Genomic DNA, 11,001 nt, shown 5'->3' with positions numbered 1-11,001 from the left:
TTAACACAAAATAAAAAGTAAATATATGTATATTAAAAGTACATATATAATAGTAATTATATTCCTTTATAATATGATATAATATTCAAATTATTTAAACATAATTAACAATCTAATAATTTTTTAATTTAAATATATTAATATCATCATATTAATAATTAGAGTAATCATAATTTTTATATATTTATTAGTTTTTAACAAAAAAAAATTGCTTGTAAAGTTGATAAAAATTGTAAATTTTTAATTTAATTATTAAAATAATAATAAAATATTTATAAATATTAATAGAGTTCGGGTAATAGGTACCCAAAGAGTGGTACCCGAACCTTACCCGAACTCGATTCGGGTAGTGAAATCCCTACCCGAACCCTTTTATTGAGTACCCTAATCCGATGTAACCGGGTAGGGTACCCGTTGACATCCCTAATTGTGCGGATGAAGACACAATCAGTGTTAGCTACTGCAGAGAGAAGAGGAAAACTGATAAGCCTTTCTTTTATGTAAATAAACAGAACTAACATTAGGCTTGATTAATCGATTCTGGTATACAGTGTATTGAATTAGATGAATCTTAGATAAAGTCAATAATCGAGAATTTGGATACAAAAGATGGTTAACTCTTGGATTTTTTGAGCTTGTGAATGCAACTCATATTCCCCAACTTAACAATTATATATCAAGGTTTTGGAGGGTGAGGAGAACTTCAGTGTTGAGCAGAGACAATCATATATTGTGTCTTGCTCGAGCATTGCTGCCATTGCCAAGGTCAAAGATTCTTGTTCCTGATGAAGCAACTGCAGCAGCTGATGTTAACACACTTGACTGAAAATATTACTATATATGATTTCAACTTCGTAAGAGAAGTGACATTAAAGCAGTATCAAAGCAAAAAAAAAAAAAAGAAAAGAAAGAGAGATTCGATCTGAATGTACTTGAATGATTAGTATAACCTAAGAGATGTGCCAAGAATAAGATCATATTGTGCAGCAAAATAAGCTTGCAATTTCAGGAACTCCAACTCCTTTGCTGCTCAGTTTCCATCCAGCGGAATGAAATAACCTTCCATCATCCATGAACTCAAACTTCATTGAAACTTCTAACACAAGAACCAACTCCATTGAGGCAATAACTTGGGTCTAATCCACTCCATAAAAGTAACAAACCTGAGAACATCATAAGGTAGTAACAACTTATCATTATTTAGAACACAAATCACATAAACGATATCGACAAAGATGACATTTAGCTACTGCTTTATTGAACTAAAAAGATTAAGAATTGACATTACATATGATCCAGTGTGCTGTATTTGAATAAATTCACTCGGGAAAGACATTCATATTTGAAAGAAAAATAAATTACGATTACATGAATTCTCCGAGAAGCATGACAATGTGCTTCCGTCAAATACAGCGAGCATCAATGGAGTTCTACCAATTTTGGTTATTGTAATACATAATCAAGTCATCCATAAGCAATTATTCCACAGCAAGCATCAATATCCATTCCATGGATGCTGTGAAATATAAGAAGATAAATATATCACAAGCATGTCATGAGAGCTTCATTCAAACATACTCACTTGTACTAATAATGTTCTTCAGAAGAAGGATGAGGCATCCTCGGGTGGTTCAATCCATATGTTCTCAAAGGGATCTTGCTCTCCCCAGTCATAGCACTGTTTACGGGGATAGTATCTACAGTCATCAAGCGAGTATGATATGCAACGCTTTCCAAAGAAACGAACTTTAGAGAAGTAGACACTGTTCCTCATTATTCCAGGGAGATCAATTCTTGAATGAGATGACAAGAAACTTGCAAATAGTGTCACACCATCAAGGGTTTTCATTTCTTCCCATACCATTTCTGATTGATCCAGTTTAAATATAATGGGGTTCTCCGTACAACATGTATAGATAACTAAGATATCTCCATTATGCTCTGCCATAAATTTGCCCTTCCACCAATTTTTGGCAAAAAAATTCTCAGGACATCTCGGTGGAGGAACAGCAAGAACATTCCAAGTACGCTCCAGAGGATCATAAACCCCTAACCAACCGGTGAGACTAAGACAATAAAAGATTCCACTGCAGAATACAAGTTTGTTCCAAATGCTACTGACAAATGGCAAGCGATTCTGGTGATTAACAGTGGCCCACTCTGATGCCCCAGGATGGCATGTGCTGATAGCAACAATAGTAGGACTGATGTGCTTAATTGTAAAAACCACACAGCTGGTAGATGTTGGGGCACAAGAGAAGGCGACTATCTGATATGTCAACTCAAATCTGGGAAGCTTAATCATCTCACGAGTGAAGGGATTAAAGAAGAATACACGGTGATTTCTGGGTCTGTATAGCAACAACCAACCATCTTTAGTGTAACAAACCCTGGATCCAAGCAACTCTGGTAGCTCAAGGGAGTAGGTTTTGCGCTCTGATGGATCATAGAACTCATATAAATTACCATATTTTGGAAAGTACATGAGCCATGGTGATTGATTCACCACCCGCACAGAAATTGCAACTTTGTGCCACCTCTTGCAGACAGCAGATGCCCGAACGTTATCCTCTAGTGTTAGGTGGGACATAATCAATTCCAAAAGTTCTACAGGAAGATCAGACCATGTTTGTAGCTCCAACCTCTCCTTCCCATCCTCAGTTGCTGTTCTTTCATCCCCATTTGCTGTTTCAGCTAACCTATAGAGCCAAAAGGATATTGATATTAAAATGCTATTATTGGCTATAAAATATGAAAAAGAAGTGATTCAAGGCTGACATCAAAACCCAGCAAAGGACCCTAAAATGCTCAAGTCAGACAGCTTAATCATGCTCTATAACTATTTCAAAATTCAATGCTTGCTGCATTTCTTAAACTTAGACCACAACTAGAAAAGACTTATTTGACTGACCAACAAAAACATATGTACAAAAAAGTACGTTTTGATATTCTATTTACTACATACTGCATGCTGCTATGCCACTCATGAACTTAGGGTAATATACACAAAAAAAAGCACTTATTTGACTTAACCATAGGACACCTCCCCACTTCAGGGGGAAAAAAATCCAAACCAACAGTCCAGCTAGAAAAGAAACAACAAAGTTCAGTTGTCTTTCAGGGCAATTAGAAGCCGCAAGCATCAAATATCCAAAATGCTTCATATTCACATTCAATCCAATACTATCTACAGATTAAGTCATATCTCCTATAAAAGAAAAGTCACATTTTTGTTGTTTCGCCTAAACCACAACAGCTCATAACCCTGAACTGCACCATGATAAAAAGATTTCTATAAATTAGAACCCATCTTTGAGAACTATAATTCCATGACTAATAGGAAGAACACAAAACAACCAATCAAACAGTAGACTGTTCTAATCCCTGAACCTTGGATTGAGATCCAATTCAAAATCCTATAAGAAACTCAACTTCCATCATGATTTCATGAACAGGAATTGATCTTAATTTAGAGGACATTGATACTTCACCAAATCCTCAATGGAAATATCAAACTTTATTGGTAAATGTCTATTGGTAGTAAAAAGCTCCACCTAAGGAAGTTGCAAATTGCAATATAACTTTACATTTTCATCCTCCATTTACCATATATGGCATGCAAATGAGCGACTCATGATTTTATCATGTAATAACAACTCAAAGACCCTTCTTTGACTGACCATTGGAACCTCCTCCCTTGGGGTGCAAAAGACACTACTAAAGTTCAGTGATCCAATCGAACTGAAGTCACATTATTTGCATTGAAATACCCAACATTGCACTCAATTCAACAGTATCTCTGTATTTAAATCAGACTTTAACATCAATCATCCATAATGTTCTGAATGATTAAGAGCTCAAAACTACGAAAAGCACCACAAGCCAATGATCACTAACCGAAGATGTGGATTTTAACCTAAAAACCAAGAAAGTTAAAAATATCCAAAATTTGACTCCAACTTTCAAAATTCAAACTCACCACTTCAACATTAACCTAAACAATACATACACAATCAGTAAATACTTAGTTTCTCTAATCACCTAAACATTCAAATCATTTCTGAGTATGGGCAAAGATCCAAATAAAAAAGCATCAAAGTGCTCAATTAGCACTGCAATTTCCCTAAACCCAAATGGAAAAATAGTTGAAAAAACACATTAACACTTTAGCAAACCCTCAAATTAATCTAATTCCGAAAACCCCGAATTATTCCCTAACATAGGCATAAACAAAAACCCAATTGAGGCGCAACTCAAAATTTTCAGATTTGACTGCAATTGGCATAATTCAACTTTATTATTCAGTAAAGAACACATTTTTATCTCATAAAAAGCACTCAAGAGGCTCTAATTCCTAAAATCCATATGCCATTTCCATGAAACCCTAACCATAAGCATTCCAATTTTTACTAAAAAAAAATGCTAAAGTTACAACCTTGGTTACTCAAAGAAACAAAGAAAAAAACTCACAATTTAAGCTTTCTTTTCTTTCTCCCAGCCATAGTAGCAGAAGACAGTAGCTTTTGGTGTGAAAGTCTCAAGGGAGTGCCGGAGTGAAATGAAAGAGAGAGAAGCCAGGAGAGAGAGCTGACAAGCTCAAGTGTAGTCGGCAAAAACGTGTTGGATGGAAAAATCAGGTGTGGCTGTTTGCTTAGTAATGACAAGGGAACAACCGACGAATGGGTGACACGTCATGTACTGATGTTTGGTCGAGCTGACTTTAGATGAGGTGTTGTGGTTTTATTGATTAGTTAATGAGAAAGATGAGTGAGGTCTGTTTAACAGTTGGCTTTGGGTCAAAGGTTTTCTTATTACCAAAACCGACAACGGATAAGTCCGAAGACATGTAAGATACAACTTAAACCACTTTTGTTAACTCACTGGTTCATGTTTATGAAAAGAGATTATATCTTAAAGTGACAAGTAATATGATTGTAGAATTTAAGATATAAATAAAGTAACAATTAAAATATAAAAAATAATATTTTAATGTTTGATTTATAACTATTTTACTAAAAAGGTCATGTCAATTTCTAAACTTACGCTTGTTTGCCCTAAATCATGAATCTTAAACCCCAAAGCAAAAAACAGATAAGATAAAACTTAAACCATTTGTTTTGACACAATGATTTATGATTATTTTCCATTCTATGTCTTAAAATTTTCAATAAATATTTTTGTATTAATTTCGCAATAGCTGTTGCTGGAACTTATGGAATATTATTCGTCAGCAAATAAATTTATAAAACGAAGATGACATCGTGAAAGGGCAAGTAAAGTGGATATTTTCTACTTCAATTGCAAAAACCATTTCTTAAAAGAAATTTGTTTAACACTAATTCCATTTTGATAATACAATTATACAACTGCACTCTTTGCTCATCTTCATTTCTTACCACATTGTGTATCAATCTCTCTTATTCCAATTTTGTAGTCCATGATCTATTTTCGTCAAATTATATAATTAATTTTTGTCTATACAATAATTTATAAAAATTAAATTTTTGTATTTTTTAAAATTGATAATATCAGTCCAATTTAATTATTTCATTATCTATATTGACATGTATGTGACATCTAAAAACGACATCTCTGGAATAAATTTTGATAAATTATCCCTAATCATTACACCATATTTTTAATCTCGAATTCCCTTTGAATTTTTTGGTCCAATTTTTTATTCTGCACCATATTTTTCATCCTCTCTTGATTGTCTGTCCTCAATGGAAATCTCTAGAATAAGCTAATCTTTTTTCTTTCTTTACCAATATGAAGTTTGGATTAGAATTTTTATTTTATTTTATTTTTTGCGTAGGTCCATAATTACAATTGAAATTAACTATACAACCGGCACTGTGATTTAATATTACAGCAGCTTGGCCTACTGTTTTGGACCAATACATTGATGTACTTAGCTGCCGCTTGAGCTCATGCAATTCAATGGCTGCCCGCCATGTTTAAGGCGATGCTGCCTGTTTAAAAATTAAAAGTCTATGAACAAGAGATGTTGTATGCTTTCACTGCAGGAATGAGAGGATGTTGAAACTTAATACTGGGAAGCTGGTAACTAGCCTCTACTCCATCCTTATAATCTCAATTTACAAAGTCAGGATACAAAAAGTTGTTGCGTGGTATGATGGTACTACTAAACTGCAAGGAACAGGACTAGGTGGCTTTATACCTTTTCATACAATGCCATTTAGCTCATATTATTCAAGCTTAGGCAAGGTGACTGCTCTCACATATGTCTCAGGCAGCAAACGGAAACTTTCTTGAGGAGTATAAAGGGCTGGAAATTTTACAAAAGCTGAATATGCAAAGCATCCTTGCACTTCTCTGATGCTAATTCAAACAAATAAATGGACAAGGCATGAATTAAAAAGCAATCAAGTCCAATATCTAATGCTATATAAATTATGGAAGGAGAAATTTCAGTTCAAATATAGTAGAGAATTTTATATATCAACCAACCAGTGTTTACAAAGGAGGCAATCGGAAGCATCAGCACACTGAGGCCTAAAACCCACTTTAGAACCTAGTGGAAATCCCAAAATACAGAAGAAGAAAGAAAGGAAATTCTTCAAGAAATCCTTGTTACAGCCTCACAATAGATAAACGCCAACGCCTAGTGGAAATCCCAAAATGAATCTAAAAGGGTAAATTGAACTTATATTAACAACAAATAGGGCATTGTACCAACCCATTTTCATTGCACTCACCACACCTAATCTTCTTCTGGTCCCCATCTAAAACCTTGCAGCTCCCATTACATTCCGTACACATCACAAATCTCACCCCAGCACATCCTTCACATCCGGGGATCGCCCTTGGGATCCCATTGAACAAGATTTCCAGCTTCCCTTCCTCTTCTAACTTCACAATCTCTTCAACTCCCCCAATCAACCTTCCTTTAACAAATACAAGAGGAACTTTGACCTCCTTTGTGCCCGTTAGCTTCCTTAGCTCTTCCTTGAACCCCGAATCCATCGATATATCTCGCTCGAACATTTGGATGTCATAGGATTCGATAATGGATCTCACAGTGTTACATTCCTCAAAAGTCTTTCTAATCCCTCGCAAGGTTGTAGTGTAAATCACAACTGCATTTTCTCCAGCAGCAGGACATTTTTCCTCAAAAACTTGAAGAATAGCCTTTGAATCCTGAGATTTCTTCCATTTTCTGATTTCTGGTTCTGGTGAAATTATCCTCTTGATTTGTTCCTCTTCTTCGGACAACTCTTTCTCGTACAAAGCAACAAGCTCTGGATCAAACAAAGGACTAAAACTCCTCCTCCGCGCCGAAAACCCTGAATCACCACCTTCAAAGCCCTCGCTTCTTGTTCTTTTCACTGGATAACTCAACTTCAACACCGCCTTACACGAACCATCCAAAGAATTGTTCACTCTCAATATCGATTTCGGGCTAAAATCAGACTTCCCATCAACTCTTCCCTTATTCTCTTTCCCACCAAACCTCCTCATTTTCAATGGAGAACCAATCTGATTCAAGAACTTCAATGGACTTCTCACATCTTTTTGCCCAACCCCTCTAGCAAAAACGCGCGATTTCGGGCTTCTCTTTATAGTCCCATCTTCTTCAAGATCTTCCATGAGTTCCCAAGCATTGATTACCTCTGGCTCTTCACGCGGAGGCGATCTCTGAACTCTTTTTGTCTCTGAAATACCAACCTCTTCTTGTTGTTCAATTTCATTGTCGAGTTGAAGGACCCCGTAAGTGCTTGACTTGAGAGAGACCACGTGGTTAACGTAGTCGCCGCCATTGTTGAGAAGAATTTCTCGTTTAATTTCTTTCTTGACGAGTTTTGAAGAAACACAACCCATTGTTTTTTTGGGGGAGTTTTCTTTGTTTTTCAGTTGTCTGTTCTGTTTTGAAAGGAAGGGAGAGAGAGAGAGGAAGAGAGAGAGAGAGAGGGAGTTAAGGTTTCGAATGGTAACCGTTGGTTGTCTGGGAACGGGCCCCAACGGTCGAATTTTTTCGAATGTGGGATTGTGGGCTTGATCATGGGCATTTTTTGTCGGAAGCCCCTGCGATTGTGTTTTGTTGTTGTCCGTTTTCGCCCCCAATCTTTTTGCTATCTCCTTCATAACCCATTGACCTGCGGATTGTTTGCCTCTTCATCCTTTTTGACTTTCTCTTTGAGTTTGTCTCGCCTAATAATTGACGTAATACCACCAATTTCCTAGCCTTAAATTTTTTTCATGCTTAATTAATATTTAAGATAGTCAACAAACTTTTGGTTATAAAGGAAATAAATTCAAAATAAGAAAAAGTACAACGATAGCCAAAGCGGAAAAAGAATAGTATTTATCAACATTTTATACAAATTGCATTTGGAACTTGTAAATAAAAGTATTTATCATGATCTAAGAGAAATACTTTCTCAAACAAATTCGTTCATCAAATATGTACACTTAGATTTTTATCCTCAGTAGAGTTCGATACTTGTTTTTATTTCAATTTTCAACAATACTTTCATACATTTGGCATTGATTCTAAGCACGCAAGTTATCACTATGGAGTTTTCATTTCATAATAAAAGTTATCACGGTGGAGGTGTGGTGTGAGCTTTACATTTTGGTAAGAGATTTTAGTTTGTAATAGGGATGTTATTAATCTGGACATGTTGGAATTTGGCTATTATTGTGAGTGGTTGTTTTGCTCTTGAGGACTCTCAGGTTTGTTGATATTTTGTAGTGTGCTTTAATTGTTTTTTTTTTTATTGAAGACTTTTCAGGGGGTGGAGACTTATGCTTGAGGTAATGATTTTGTTTTATGTTTATGGTGTGAGTTGTTTGAAAATTCATAAGTTTTTAGTGGGATATTCATTATGTAATGATATGATTTATGATATATATTTCGTTTTTAGGTATGTTTATATTGATAGAATCTTATCAAGTTCTCGTTTGTATATCTGTTTTGACTAGAGGTGAGCATGGCTCGGTTTAGTTGATTTTCAATTCGGTTTGATCAGAACCAGTCAAAAAAATTTACTCTCTAAACGACTAAATCGAACCGAGAAAAGGGTTGGTTTTAGTCTAACCGAAACTGACCTTGGTGCAATGAATTTTTTCCTACCAGGCCTAAATTGTTTTAAGCGCGCTGATAGTTGGGTTTGGACCTGGAATATTTTATGTATGGCTTGGGTTTCTTTATATAACTCTTTCTAAATGACTACTTGGGGTCTATTTATTTCTAAACATATATATAGCCCTTTGGGTCTATTTATTTCTTTTAAATGACTAATAAGATTAATTTTTATACAATAAATAAATATTAATTTTTATACAATAAATAAATATTAGTTTCAAAAGTTCTGTAAGTTTAAACCAATTAATTAAATATGATTACAAAGAAATTAACAATAATCTTCATACAATAAATAAACAAAAAAGAGATATCCTTCATGATATTGCTTTTAGATTAAAAGTTACATAACTCAAAGTTCCACAATATAAATTACTAAATTTCCCCTTCAAAAAAAAATAAATTACTAAATTTCAAACGAGAGACCTTCAACTCTGATTGAACGATTTTGAAGAACATGCCCTTAAAAGGTTAAAAGTAAATATATAATTAGTGTAAATTATTGTAGTAAGATAGCCTTAATAAATTATAAATGTAATGTAAATATACGTAATACCTAATGATAACATTACTTGAAAAGTGCAAATAGCCAATAGAAATAAAACGTTAGTTCGACTTAAGCTCAAACTCAACGATTGTCTCCAATGCAATTCTTGTCAAATTTAAAAAATAAAATAACAAATATAGTAAATTGATCTTTCAACATATACAATATTTGACAAATATAATAAATTAACTTACAAATAAAACTATAAAATAATTATCGAAATCAAGTTCATCGAGCTCATCCAAATCATCTTCAATCAAATTCGAATCACAACATGCCAATCCATGTAACCAATCTTGAGCATAAATAAGTGCTTGCACAACCTTAGAAGTCAAATAACACTTACTTGCATCAAGTTCACGTCCACCTATACTAAAAGTGGATTTTGAAGCAACTGTTGGTACGAGAATTGCCAATGCATCATGAGCAATAGCGACAAGTATAGGAAACCTAAATTGATTGAGTTTCCACCACATGAGAACATCAAACTCATCATCATTAAAACCCTCATCATCCACCAGATTAGACTGGTGCTTCTTGAACCTATCTAATCTTTTCTTAATACATTTTGTGTCCTTGCTAGTCAAAGTTGAAGCAACACTGTCAAGCCCAGTCCTAAATTATCTGTCAGGTCATATATATAGTTGACATCATGCCTGTGTACTAGAATATCTCGGTAAAAATCGGTATTGTACTTAAAAGTACAACTAAGTTGATTTATACCTCAAACTAATTAAAATAGGAATTTTAAGATGAAAATTCAAATTTCACAGTCCAGGGATTTCTCAAAACAGTGATTCGGAATTCGAGGTCCAGTTTGGAGTCAATCGGGAGAATTGACCGATTAGGGACAAAACGAAATTTTTTAAAAAAAAAAAATTGGTAACAATTGATCAAGATTAATTATTTAGATTATTTAGAACATAAATGGAGTTTGAGGAGTTGGAAAATTTTAATTTCGGTATATTTTGGAGTATAGGGGCAAAACGTAATTTTTTTGTCCCAAGGGCAAATTGGTAAATTTTTCACCCCAGCACTTGTCAAGACCAAGGGATTTTAAATGTGGTAGGATTGGATAAATACCCGAATATTTGTGGTGGAAAATTAAGAAGAAAAAGTCAAAAAGTTAAAAATTGAGCCAATAAGCATGTGACACGTGGCATGCTTGATTATTTTATTATTTTGTATAGAAATCAGCCCATTAAATCCCCAACTCTCTCACCATATTCGGCCTAGGCAACCAGCAACAAGAAAAAAGGAAGAACAAAGGGAAAAACAAGAAAACCTAGGTGGAAATTCAAAGAAAAAGTGAAGAAATCAAGGAAACAAGCTAGGTAAGTTAAAATTT

The 11,001-nt window shown here is 34.4% G+C and overlaps 2 protein-coding genes across 3 annotated transcripts; both read right to left on the bottom strand.

The window, feature by feature from the left end:
* Window positions 500-4,616, bottom strand: LOC18598249 (F-box/kelch-repeat protein At1g57790). Of its 2 annotated transcripts, XM_007027698.2 has the most exons (3): window positions 4,471-4,615; window positions 1,583-2,699; window positions 500-1,163 (listed from the first exon to the last, which is right to left on the bottom strand). In XM_007027698.2, exons 1-2 carry the CDS (start codon window positions 4,500-4,502, stop codon window positions 1,601-1,603), a joined length of 1,131 nt encoding a protein of 376 aa, XP_007027760.1. In that variant the 5' UTR covers window positions 4,503-4,615; the 3' UTR covers window positions 500-1,163; window positions 1,583-1,600. The 2 variants fall into 2 exon arrangements, with proteins under 2 accessions (XP_007027760.1, XP_017977749.1); XM_018122260.1 differs by lacking the exon at window positions 500-1,163 and having other exon boundaries at window positions 1,227-2,699; window positions 4,471-4,616.
* On the bottom strand, window positions 6,430-7,891 carry LOC18598248 (uncharacterized protein At3g28850). Its single transcript, XM_007027697.2, has one exon. The coding sequence runs from the start codon at window positions 7,840-7,842 to the stop codon at window positions 6,673-6,675; it is 1,170 nt and encodes a 389-aa protein (XP_007027759.2). The 5' UTR covers window positions 7,843-7,891; the 3' UTR covers window positions 6,430-6,672.

Source organism: Theobroma cacao, chromosome 5 (assembly GCF_000208745.1).
Source record: "Theobroma cacao cultivar B97-61/B2 chromosome 5, Criollo_cocoa_genome_V2, whole genome shotgun sequence".
Taxonomy (NCBI): Eukaryota; Viridiplantae; Streptophyta; class Magnoliopsida; order Malvales; family Malvaceae; genus Theobroma; species Theobroma cacao.
This window is presented reverse-complemented; position numbering and strand designations above follow the sequence as displayed.